The sequence below is a fragment of the Acipenser ruthenus genome, chromosome 3, assembly GCF_902713425.1.
Source record: "Acipenser ruthenus chromosome 3, fAciRut3.2 maternal haplotype, whole genome shotgun sequence".
Lineage (NCBI taxonomy): Eukaryota > Metazoa > Chordata > Actinopteri > Acipenseriformes > Acipenseridae > Acipenser > Acipenser ruthenus.
In genome coordinates, this window is record NC_081191.1 from 47,277,642 (window position 1) to 47,291,068 (window position 13,427).

Here is a 13,427-nt window from a genome sequence, read left to right on the forward strand (position 1 = left end):
TAGTGCACACAATAATAATAATAACACTTGCTCCACCTCCACCATTTTAACAACTTGGTCATTCATGACACATATATACAGTCAACTCTCGATTAACCAGGGTAATGGGGAGGGAAGGAGGTCACGGATAACCCAAAATCACGGTTAAAACAAAACTAGTCAAAACGTGGTACAAAATTGATTTAATGTAAACTTATTTAGTTAAAATTACATCCAATATTTAGGAACACATTTATCATTCTACAGACGTCATCCAAAGGTGTAAAAATAATACAAGTATAATAGTTTAGGAACACAAAACATCACATAAATTGCTTGACGAAAAACGGCCAAAAGGTTACACTACTGTATTTTAAAATAGTCTGTTAATGTTGTCTGTTTCTTAGCTGAGCTCTCCTTTTTTTAAATAATAGAACAAAGCCTACGCAACATCAGTTTGTCACTGAGCAAACTGTCCTCTTCACTTTCTAAATAGTCCAGCAGACAGTCTAGGTGATTAAGCGCAGCACCATGCGTGATCTTGTTTTTGCTAGCTAGCCCCTCCCCCTCACTATCACTGTCATTCTCCTCCTGTCCGCCAAGCGACCTCACAATGTCATCATTGCTCAGTCTCTTGTATTGTATTGTTCCAAACAATAGACACCTTCTGATAGATGTTTTCGCTGATTTGTAGTACATAATTTTAATTTTTTCACAAATACACAATCTATTATTATTTTTTACCACGCTTAATCCGCAAACCGGTTAATCCACCCCTGGATAATCGAGAGTTGACAATATATATATATATATATATATATATATATATATATATATATATATATATATATATATAGGTTTCCTTGAAATGACTTGAAGTCCCAGAATTTGATATTGCCTCCATTAAAAAGTAAATGTGATGTAATATACAGGTCCCTGTACATGTTTTCACGTTCAAGTTCATTTTGAGATAACTGCTATGTACAATTCTGAATAACAGTCATTAATAATGACACTTTGCCATGGAACATATTGAACAAAATCTTTCTTTTTAGGGCGTTACTGGTCGAAGGGGACCGTTGGGAAGTAAGGTAAATATTATTCATATAGAACCCTAAAAAACAGGAATGTTAAAATGTACGAGGTGTCCCATGTCAGGTCCATAGGCATAATTGTCCCTCTATTTCTTTCAAGTGTTAAATGTCTTAAGCAAAGAGGAACAAATTCAGATCATGTTGATGTGTGGTGCAGATCAAAGGAGTGTGGCCACCCAAAAAGAACATCCTGATGTATTTAGGGAGTGGTTAACATGTAGAAAACAGAAAGTACTGATTAGAGGAGAAACCTCAAAATGGAGCGAGGTAACCAGTGGTGTACCACAGGGATCACTATTATGTCCTCTGCTATTCCTAATCTATATTAATGATTTAGATTTTGGTATAGTAAGCAAACTTGTTAAATTTGCAGACGACACAAAAATAGAAGGAGTGGCAAACACTGTTGCAGCAGCAAAGGTCATTCAAAATGATCTAGACAGCATTCAGAACTTGGCAGAGACATGACAAATGACATTTAATAGAGAAAAGTGTAAAGTACTGCATGCAGGCAATAAAAATGTGCATTATTAATATCATATGGGAGATGCTGAAATTGAAGAAGGAATCTATGATAAAGACCTAGGAGTTTTATGTTGACTCAGAAATGTCTTCATCTAGACAATGTGGGGAAGCTATAAAAAAGGTAAACAAGATGCTTGGATATATTGTGAAAAGTGTTGAACTTAAATCAAGGGAAGTAACGTTAAAACTTTACAATGCATTAGTAAGACCTCATCTAGAATATTGTGTTCAGTTCTGGTCACCTCATTACAAAAAGGATATTGCTGCTGTAGAAAGAGTGCAAAGAAGAGCGACCAGAATTATCCTGGGTTTAAAAGGCATGTCGTATGCAGACAGGCTAAAATAATTGAATCTATTCAGTTTTGAACAAAGAAGACGACGCGGCGATCTGATTCAAACATCCAAAATCCTAAAAGGTATAGACAATGTCGACCCAGGGGACTTTTTTGACCTGAAAAAAGAAACAAGGACCAGGGGTCACAAATGGAGATTAGATAAAGGGGCATTCAGAACAGAAAATAGGAGGCACTTTTTTACACAGAGAATTGTGAGGGTCTGGAACCAACTCCCAGTAATGTTGTTGAAGCTGACACCCTGGGATCCTTCAAGAAGCTGCTTGATGAGATTCTGGGATCAATAAGCTACTAACAACCAAACGAGCAAGATGGGCCGAATGGCCTCCTCTCGTTTGTAAACTTTCTTATGTTGTTATGTTCTAATATATCACCTATGATGCCTGACTGGAGACACCCTGTACAATCACTCTGCACAGTTCATGGGCTCTGTTTACAAAGCTTCACTCAGTTTGTCTGTTTTGATGAAGTCAATAAAGTTTTATATTTATTAAACTGTTCTATTTAGAATCTGTTGGTTTTTAAATAAAATACCAAACTTTATTTAATTGATCAAAACAGACCTTTTCGGAGCAGAATAAGAAGGGTTCCAGATATAATGTTAATGAAGCTACTGTACAAGGTAAGAAAATCAATTTTAAAACACTGGCTAAGAAAACCTCAAAATACATGCTAGCTATGGAGTTTAGTAATCAGATGACCAATGAAATAAAATACAAGGTTTTTCTCTGCTCACAGAGTGCTAGAGGACAGCCTGGTTTGCCAGGTTCTAAGGGGGACAGAGGAAGAAGAGGCCAGCAGGTTTGTATTAGATACAGTGCATGAAATAATAGGCTGTAGATGCATGATTTCAACTGAATTAACTTCCACTGTGTGCGAATAAATGATAAGCAGTACAAAAATGGTATTTCCGTACAATTTACATTGAGCAATTAGAAGGAATGTATAGTACAGGTATTTCCAGTCTGTTCCTGGATGTTATTTTCTGAACAATCGGTTGTCTTCACTTTAATTCTGCATTGAATTAAACCAATTGTTGGCTAATTGTAGCTACAGTATGCATGGGAAAGAAAACCCAACAACCAAGTGTATCTACAGGTAGGGAGGTGTCTTTTTGGAAATATTGAAATTGAAAAGTATTTTTTTATCCATCTTTGTTGTCTTTAGGGCAAGAAAGGAGTTGAAGGAGAAAAAGGGCCAGTTGGACCACCAGGATTCAAAGGACCCCAGGTTTGAGCAGAGTGAACCGATGTCATGAATTTGTTTACCTGTGTTTTGCATTATATTTTTTTAAGAACTGCTAAACTGTATTCTATATATTTACCAAGTTGTAAGAAACATATATCTTTTAAATGGGTCCAATGTTCTTGAAGGGAACCCCTGGAGCTGAAGGCCCAAAGGGAAACCGTGGCAGTGCTGGAGCAAAAGGGCTAAAAGTGAGTACCTTTACATAAAAACATCAAAGTAATTGTAAGGAATGATATTCAATAATCAGACCTGTTGTATACTTCCATCTAGTTTTTGGCCGCAAGAGATTGGGGGTCGGTGGTGGCAGGTAATGGGCCATTGCACACACTTTTTAAATATTGGGGGCCCTGCCCTGACAGTTTTAATCACCTGAATTCAGGGAAAATATGTAATTCACAATCAATATACAAGGAGGGCGGATACAAGTGAAACTCAGCATTGAATATTCTTAAACAACTGTACATCGTTCCTTAATGGTTCATTAAAATATAGTAAAATAAATAAAATACAAATGGTGCACGTTTTGCCGGGTCGTATTGCCATCATACTTATTTCTGAGTGTTGTCTTTTTTTGTGATTTGGGGTATGCAGTGGGCAGATATGTTTTATGTAGAATAGTAATAAAATGTTTATTATGACAATTGTTTAACTATTAAACTGTTGTTAAACTGTTGTTTAACTGTGGTTTAACAGCAAAAGTTGCTGGTTTTTATAGTGGTCGAGGGATTAACTGGTTATCAATTACCTAATTTATCCCTCGACCAGGGATAACCCCCCCCCCACACACACACACACACCATACATTTAAACAATAATAATAATAACAATAATAATAATAGTACAAAATAATACTGTTGCAGGGTAGCGGCAAGACAAAGAGCAAGGAAGTAAAAACACAGATTTCACTCACCGAACTTTCTTAGACAGAGGATTTCTGCCTGCTTTTATGCAGGTAGCCACTCCCCAATTAGTACCAATATGCACTAACTGGAGAGTATTTGTACCAATATGCACTAACTGGAGAGTATTTGTACCAATATGCACTAACTGGAGAGTGGCCACACCTGTGGTTGCTGGCAGGGACATTAACCCTGTCCCTGCCACACACCTCCCCTCATGTGCATAGCACACATGGCCTCCACGGCCACCTCCCCTTTAAAGTTAAAAAAAGTGTTGTCCCTCACCCTGAGCCATGAGTGGAGGCATCCAGCTGCCCCCGGGCTGCAATGTTGTCAGTGGCCAGGCTGGCAGCTGCAATGCTGACAGCGGCCATGCTGATAGCGCAACGGCTGGCTCCTCCAGCAGCGGACCCTCGGGAGGCTCCTCCAGCAGCAGACTCTCAGGAGGCAACGGCAGCAGTGGACCCTCGGGAGGCGACGGCAGCAGTGGACCCTCGGCAGGAGATGGCAGCAGCGGACCCTCGGGAGGTGACAGCAGCAATGGACCCTCGGGAGGGGATGGCAGCAGCAGTTGACCTTCGGGAGGTGACGACTGGAGCAGGCCCTTGGGAGGTGACGGCTGGAGCGGACCTTAAGGATACGACGGCAGCAGCGGACCCTCGGGAGGCGACGGTAGCAGTGGACCCTCAGGAGGCGACGGCTGTAGCGGGCCCTCGGGAGGTGACAGCTGGAGCGGGCCCTCGGGAGGTGACGGCAGCAGTGGACCCTCGGGAGGCGACGGCTGGAGCGGACCCTCGGGAGGCGACAGCAGTAGTGGACCCTCGGGAGGCGATGGCTGGAGCGGGCCCTCGGGAGGTGACGGCAGCAGTGGACCCTCGGGAGGCGACGGCTGGAGCGGGCCCTCGGGAGGTGACGGCAGCAGTGGACCCTCGGGAGGCGACGGCTGGAGCGGACCCTCGGGAGGTGACGGCAGCAGTGGACCCTCGGGAGGCGACGGCTGTAGCGGACCCTCAGGAGGCGACGGCTGGAGCGGGCCCTCGGGAGGCGACAGCAGTAGTGGACCCTCGGGAGGCGATGGCAGCAGCAGTTGACCCTCGGAAGGCGACGGCTGGAGCAGGCCCTCGGGAGGCGACGGCAGCAGCGGACCCTCGGCAGGCGTCGGCTGGAGCAGACTCTCGGGAGGTGACAGCAGTAGTGGACCCTCGGGAGGCGATGGCAGCAGCAGTTGACCCTCAGGAGGCGACGGCTGGAGCGGGCCCTCGGGAGGCGACGGCAGCAGCGGACCCTCGGGAGGAGACGGCAGCAGCGGACCCTCGGGAGGCGACGTTGGGCATTTTGGACGCGGACATACAACTGGCTTTTGCCGGGCTCCCCTCAGCAGCAAATGCTGTGCCTGCTGAGGTTGGCCCAGCTGTTGTACCGTTGACTCCACCAGCTGCTGCACTTCTCCGTCTCGTTTTGGCGACAGCTGAGCTTCTCCCTCAGGGGCGGGGTGTACCCCGTCACAGACACTGAGAGCTTTCTTTAACTTAATTTAGCACCAGATATCATGTTCTATAATTAGAATATGTGCTGTGTTGTGTTTTTCTTTCTAAATTTCACCTTTAAGATCTATGTAGCTAATGGACGTGTAAAACAGGTATGATTTATGGAATTATTTTGTTAGCAGCAATCACTTTTGAGTAATATGTTTCTATACTGTTTCTCAGCCAACATCAACACCCTCCTCTGTTGGCCATTGATAATGTGAAAAAACATCCTTGCATTCTCTTATGTCTTTTCAGGAAAGAAAGAAAAAAGCTTTCAACACATATTTTATGTTTTGTTTGTTTTTTAAAACAGGGCGAGTCTGGGAATCCTGGTGACAAAGGTGAAGTTGGCACGCTTGGTCCTAGAGGAGTACAGGTTGGGTTTTTCTAGATATAGTAACAGTTCAGCTCTGTCATAACTCACTAGAGGCTATTGCTCTATATAAACCACAATGTTCACTTCACAGGAATCCCTTCTATTAGTTTAGCTTGGTTACAGTAGACTCTTCTATGTCTTAAGGTTACAAAATTGATCTGTACAGTACTATCCCAGTACCTAACAAACTTAATAAAGAAATAAAATACAGGTAGGGGAACTCTTTATAACTTTGATCCATAAAGAGATCTTGGAGGAAAACAGGCCAATTTCAGGCAGGTTACATCAACATAGATCTTCTAAGGTTGCTGAAGTAAAGATTTGTAATGTTACGTTTGTATGGCCCTGTGTAACATTACATATATATATTCTCTTCTTGTTCAACAACTCCAGTATGGCTTTGGCTTTGTGCTTTGGGTCATTGTCCTGCTGAAATGTGAATTTCCTCCCCCGTTTCAGAGTTTTGGCTGAGGATTCGCCTGTACTTTGCACCATCCATTCTCCCCTCTATCCTGACAAGCTTCCCAGTCCCTGCTGAAGAGAAGCATCCCCATAACATGATGCTGCCACCACCATGCTTGACAGTTGTTGGATGGTGTTAAATGGGTGATGTGCAGTGTTGGGCTTGCGCCAGACGTAACGCTTGGAATTTAGACCGAAAAGTTCAATTTTTGTCTTGTCTGACCAGAAAACCTTTTTCCACATGTCTGCAGTATCATCTACATGCTTTTTCGCAAACTCCATACATGCTTTAAGATGAGGCTTTTTGAGTAATGGCTTCTTTCTTGCCACCAGTCCATACAGGCCAGCTTTGTTTAGGGACCGGCTTATTGTTGATGTGTGAACACTGACTCCCATCTCAGGCACATAACTTTGCAGATCTCTCAAGGTCATTGTTGGCTTCAGAGTGACATCCCGAACCAGTTTCCTTCTTTCCTAGCTGCTCAGTTTGGGAGGAAGACCTGATCTGGGTAGTGTCTGGGTGGTGTGATGCATCTTCCACTTCTTTATGATGGACTTCACTGTGCTGAGAAATTTTCTTGTACCCTTCTCCTGCTCTGTGCCTCTCTATCACTTTATCCCTGACTTGTTTTTGAAAGCTCCTTGGTCTTCATGGTTGCTTTGTTGGATCAATGTACAGCCAAATCCTTAAGGAAAACCTGTTTGAGTCAGCCAAGACTCTGAAACTGGGGACGAAATTCACACTTCAGCAGGATAATGACCTGAAGCACAAAGCCAAAGCCACACTGGAGTGGTTGAACAAGAAGAGAATTAATGTTCTTGAGTGGCCCAGTCCTGACTTGAATCCAATCGAAAATTTATGGGGAGACTTGAAGATTGCAATCCATCGACGATCCCCAACAAACCTATCTGGAGCAATTTTCCTGTGAAGAATGGGCAAAAATCTCAACATCCTGCTGTGCAAAGCTAGTAGAGACCTATCCAAAAAGACTCTTAGCAGTAATTGCTGCAAAAGGTGCTTCTACCAAGTACTGACTTAAGGGACTGAATATTTATGTAACCAGTAAATTTCATTTTGTACATTTTCTTTCAAAGTTTTGCTGACATTTAACCTCCTCCTCATATAGCAGTGTTCAGTTTAACCACTACAGCTTTAAATAAAAAAAGATTTGTTTGAAAAAATGAACATACATCATTTGTAATTCAACAAAATGTGAAAACTTTGCAGGGCGGTGAATACTTCTGCAAACCACTATGTGTGTATCTATATATATATATATATATATATATATATATATATATATATATATAGATAGATAGATAGATAGATAGATAGATAGATAGATAGATAGATAGATAGATAGATAGATACACACACACAGTGCCCTCCAGCTATTTTTGCTGTACACACAAGCAATATGAAAATACGATTATTTTCAACTGTTGCTTGTTTTGGGGAGTTTCTGACTTCAGTCTCCTCTTCAGCAAGTGAAAGGCATGTTCAATCAGATTTAAATCAGGAGATTGACTTGGCCAGTCTAAAACTTTCCATTTTTTTCCCCTGATGAACTCCTTGGTTGCGTTGGCAGTGTGTTTTGGGTCATTGTCCTGTTGCATTGTGAAGCGCCGCCCAATGAGTCTGGTGGCATTTTCTTGTACATTGGTAGCCAAGATGCTTCTGTACTCTTCTGAAGTCATTCTGCTGCTGCCATCATTCGTTACATCATCTATGAAGATGAGTGAGCCCATTCCAGAGGCAGCCATGCATGCCCATGCCATGACACTACCTCCACCATGCTTCACAGATGAGGTGGTATGCTTTGGATCATCTGCAGTTCCTTTTTTTCTCCACACTTTTGCCTTCCCATCACTTTGATAAAGGTTAATCTTCATCTCATCTGTCCATAAAACTCTGTTCCAAAACTCTATTGGCTCATCTTTGTACTTTTTAGCAAATTCTAATCTGGCCTTTCTGTTTTTGGTGCTGATCAGAGGTTTGCATCTTGCAGTGTAGCCTTTGTAATTCTGCCTCCGAAGTCTTATGCGAATAGTAGATTGTGACACTTTCACCCCAGCATTCTGGAGGTTGTTGGTGATTTCACAAGAGCAAAGGATAGAACTGAGACGACACATTCACAGCTCTTTTTTGTGTGAACAATCAATGCAACGGGAAACACCTGATCAATTAGAAACACCTGTGAGCCAAATGTCCCAATACTTATGCTCACATAAAATGGGGGGATGGAACTCTGAAAGTGCTGTTATTCTTAGTTGGTAAAACATATATGTGTTGAAACAGCCAGAAATAAAAGGGTGACATTCTGGACTTTTGCCTCATATTCATCTTTTAATCGTATTTTCATATTACTTGAGTGTACAGCAAAAATAGCAATTTTGACTTCACTGTCCCAATACTTATGGAGGGCACTGTGTATGTATATATATATATATATATATATATATATATATATATATATATATATATATATAAAATATTACAATGCCCCTGTAGTACTGAACATTTAACAATCACATTGCAGGGGGAAGATGGAAGCGATGGATATGGACCTAAAGGAAAAAACGGAAAACAAGTAATTATATTTGATCTTTTAGGGTGCTTTTTATGTATGTATGCTATGACAAAAAAGTTCATAGAGAATTGTAGTTATTCTACATATGACGAGGGCCAAATAACAAAGAAACAAACCACGCTGTGAACATTCATGGTGTATTCTGTTTAAATTCTTTGTAATATAAAGAGCTTGACCTAAGGAAACAAATTCATTGAATTCAGCTGTTTTAATCTAAGTTTCATCAAGAAGAATTCTGCATGGTTGTTTATGAAGTGCTGTGCTTATTTCATATGTATATTTAAACAACCCATCCTTATTCCTGTATTTTCATTTGTGGAATAACTACAGGATTCCATTAATGTTCATGAAGTATCCTGTTTATATACTAGTATTATTATTTATTTCTCAGCAGACGCCCTTATCCAGGGCAACTTACAATTGTTACAAGATATCACATTATTTTTTTTACATACAATTACCCATTTATACAGTTGGGTTTTTACTGGAGCAATCTAGGTAAAGTACCTTGCTCAAGGGTTCAGCAGCAGTGTCCCCCACCTAGGATTGAACCCACCACCCTCCGGTCAAGAGTCCAGAGCCCTAACCACTACTCCACACTGCTGCCCACCACTACTCCAAGACTACTGTATGTTTTAATAGTGTGTCTTTGGGTATGAATAAAATGCTGGCCACAGATAACCATTATGTCTTATTTATACTAGTACAGAACAATGTACATTTACAGGTTTGGTCAATGTAGTTCTGTTGGGTTTTTTAGTGTCATCCTGTGAGCATTGCCCTGTGTACAGAGGGCTCTGTCAAGTTGGTTTGTTTACAGTAGGCAATATGAGCACTTCAGTATCAGACTCTGTTTCAGAGGTCTTGGTCTTATTGTGATTTTTTTTAATTTTCATGTTCAAGAATATAGAGCTAAGATTATAGGCTCTGTAGGAACATGCATAGTGCTACCAGTAAAACAATTTACCCTTGATGCTTTGTGTTCAAACAGGGAGATATAGGATTCCCAGGATATACAGGACCACAGGTATTTAACTCTATGAATATTCACCTTATTTTTAAGATGTATCTTATTTTTAAGCATCCCTGTGCAAATCTGCTGCCGCCATTACTTTCCAGATGATAAAGCACTTGGAGATATTGTAGATGTTGGCCTCATACTTTGGCTGATTATATGTAGTTTGATCATGGATATTGAACCAAAAAAAACTCTTTTGTGCTGATTATTTTGAGAAGCTGTTGCCACCAGTGTCTAAGCCTCATATGTAAAAATCCATTTGAGGTACTGACTTCATACAGTATGTGCAGGATTATATAAACCCCCCATGCTAAATGTGATGGTGACCATGGCAGGACAAGTTTCATGTATTAAGACAGTACACTTTCAGTTATTGTTTTGGTACACAGCTGTATTGTTTTATTTTCTTACTTGAGTTCCAATACAGGTATGTATGGTCCAGTAAAACTCTTTCACTGCCATTTCATTTTAACCTCAGTGATACAGACCCTACACTTTGATAAAGTCTTAATAAAATTTGTGTTCCACCTTTATAACAAGTATAAAAGGGCTACTGTAATGGCATTGTGGAGCAAATGGGAGCCATGACCCTACCATGTTATAACCGATTCCGCACTATAACGGGGTGCGTTATAACGGGTGAGCACTGTAGCTAGAATTTTAGGATTGAGATTAATAAAAATTATATATATATATATGAACAGAATGTATATCTTTAATTTAACATCATGTAATCAAATAAATTACAAAATGATAAAATGATATTGCAAAAGTGTATGGAAAACTACTAAGTGGTATGTAATTGAATATGTTAACATTATTCAGCAGGTTTCATTTTACTTTATGAAGCAAAATTAGTTAATTCTGTAGGGTGATGCAAAACTTTTGGCCATAGCTGTAGATCTTTTTCATATATTCATTATTCTTTATGTTTACAAACCAGCTGATACAACATACCCTTTAGTTGTTGCCTAGGGAGGTGCAATTTGTTGTTTATTTTATTTTTCTAAAGCATTGAATTACTCATAATAACTGCTGTTTGTACATCTGTTCTTAAGGGTAATGATGGTGACCCAGGTAACCCAGGAGCACGTGGCCCAAAGGGAATTCGAGGACGAAGAGTGAGTAACTAAGAAGGAACTTGAAGTGTGAAAGATTTTGTTTATGGCTGTGTAGGTGTATCTAGGGAGATTTATTATGGAAACAATAAGTATTCACTGTTCTTTAACTTTTATTTCCTCCAGCTGTGGACTTCAAAGCCAACATGTTCCTAACTATATTTTAGGGAGCTAAGTGGCCCAGCTGGCTAATTCAGTAACCTCTGGGCACACTAGGCTGTGCTTGAGAGAGGTTCAGGACTGAATGGCTAAGGGGGTCAGGTCAGTTGTGCTCCCGAGGTGCCAAGCAGTTTGTAGATGCTTTATTGTACAAAGTGCAGCATTACCAATGTTGTAGCCAGATGTGCAGATGGTATCTCCAGATGTCTCAGGACCACTGGAGGCTTGTAATTTCTACTATCGGTAAACCCAGCACAGCACTGATGGGATTGATTGCCATTAAACTGAATTTGAGTTTCCCTAAAGTAGATTAATGCTGCATTCCTGGCTGAAATCATCTATATGAGACGTTACAAATCCTGCACAGGTTAGCTGTATCTGTAGGTCCCTGTAGCTTTTCAATAAAAAGACTAAATAATCTAAGGGTTATAATGGCAGACAATTCTACTTCTGATAAAGTCTTCCTAGGAAAGAACAAATAAAATAGGTTCAGATCTGTTTACATTTGCTCTTTTGAATACTGATAATTGCAATGTTATGAAAAACATTACAAAACGTGTTTTGTTATATCTAGGGTGAAAGTGGTCCCAAGGGTGATCCAGGTAGTCCAGGAGACCTAGGATATCCGGGTCACAAGGTAATGAATACAATGCAGCGTGATTTGATGTGTGTTGGGGAAAACTGCAATGCACCATTTTAACACCAGGCATCGTAATGTCAGCTACAAACCAATTGGGCCAAGGGGGTGTTCGAATAATCAAATTATTATAATAATTGAATTACAACTAAAATTGTTTCAATTAACTTATCCAAAAAGCTCCTAAAAATATACAATTCAAGTCCTTTATCTCTAAATATATAACGTAACATACAGCACTAAACTGTACTGTAAATATCAGAAAATTAGGGCATTTGTTTCTTTACAACAGATTCAGTGACAGTAGAGCAATACATTTATATGTTTAACAATTTCATATTAATTTATTGATGTATTTATGTGGCAAATTATATATAAAAAAGAAAATGTATATTTGAATACACCAACTATTTTATATCTCTGTTTTCTGTTTTTTCTAGGGGCCTAGAGGACCGAAAGGAACAATGGCATTGACAGTAGGTATTAGCTGTATCTGCTGACAACAGCACTTTCCAGTTTCATTTAATGAAAGTACATTTTCTGACGTAATACTTTTTTTTTAACACAGGAATGTGAGCTAATCAATTACATTCGCCAGAATTGCCGTAAGTGTCCAGTATATACTGTATTTTACCAAGTTGTAAAATTTGTATTCAAAGCAGCGCTCCCTGTAGGTTGTCATTTAAATTGCTGTTTATTGTTTGAGTAAGCCATATTAAAATTAAGCATGTTTTTTTCTTTCTTTCTTTTAGCCTGTTCACAAGGTAAGTTTATTTATTTTTTATTTGTATTTTTTTTTTTATTAATTCAAAAAACAATATTCTTATATGTGAAATTAATAGAAGGTCATCGGTGTAAACAAATCTTTATCTACATATTGAGCTTGATCGTAGCTGGTATAACTCATGCCCTCTGATTGGCTGTCCACAATACATTCAAAATCAATTCAGCACACGTTAACATGGTTGAGTACAGCTAGACATGATAGAGTGAGTATACACTCCTCTGGGACCACTTCACCCCCATTCTGGGGCCCTTGCTCCTAGATTAGACGCTGTTCACACTGGATTTAAAAACTCCAAAAAGTTACTTAAGTAACAAACTAAACAAGTACACTAATCGAATACTAATAATGTACTTGTGCATATAAAATTCCAAAAGGTAAAAAAAGTAATATCTTTAAGTAAAGTTATGTGACAGAGGAATCTTATTTAATACCTAGAATTGAAACCTGATGCTGAAAAGCGTGAAGCTATCCTTACCTGACGGATGAAACCACAAAACTAATTTCCCTTGTTGTTACTTGAGCCAGATTCCATCAAAGGCATGATAAGCTAGTAAATACACCCCTGACCCAAGTGTAAATGTCATGAGACAGGTGGAACTTTCAGATAACTTTTTCTGGAAATTGTTGAAGATTTACAGTTGAGTGATTTAAA

At 39.9% G+C, this 13,427-nt stretch overlaps 1 protein-coding gene across 1 annotated transcript in view; it reads left to right on the plus strand.

Annotated features, from left to right (window-relative positions):
- Nucleotides 1–13,427, plus strand: part of LOC131696647 (collagen alpha-6(VI) chain-like) — a 40,362-nt gene that overhangs the window by 10,247 nt on the left and 16,688 nt on the right. Inside the window, exons 10-21 of the mRNA XM_059020786.1 lie at nt 1,035–1,070; nt 2,690–2,752; nt 3,119–3,181; nt 3,325–3,387; nt 5,941–6,003; nt 9,006–9,056; nt 10,048–10,083; nt 11,133–11,195; nt 11,926–11,988; nt 12,429–12,464; nt 12,557–12,593; nt 12,741–12,833. Of these exons, the coding sequence (XP_058876769.1) occupies nt 1,035–1,070; nt 2,690–2,752; nt 3,119–3,181; nt 3,325–3,387; nt 5,941–6,003; nt 9,006–9,056; nt 10,048–10,083; nt 11,133–11,195; nt 11,926–11,988; nt 12,429–12,464; nt 12,557–12,593; nt 12,741–12,833 (667 nt within the window). The remainder of the gene's footprint in view (nt 1–1,034; nt 1,071–2,689; nt 2,753–3,118; nt 3,182–3,324; nt 3,388–5,940; nt 6,004–9,005; nt 9,057–10,047; nt 10,084–11,132; nt 11,196–11,925; nt 11,989–12,428; nt 12,465–12,556; nt 12,594–12,740; nt 12,834–13,427) is intronic.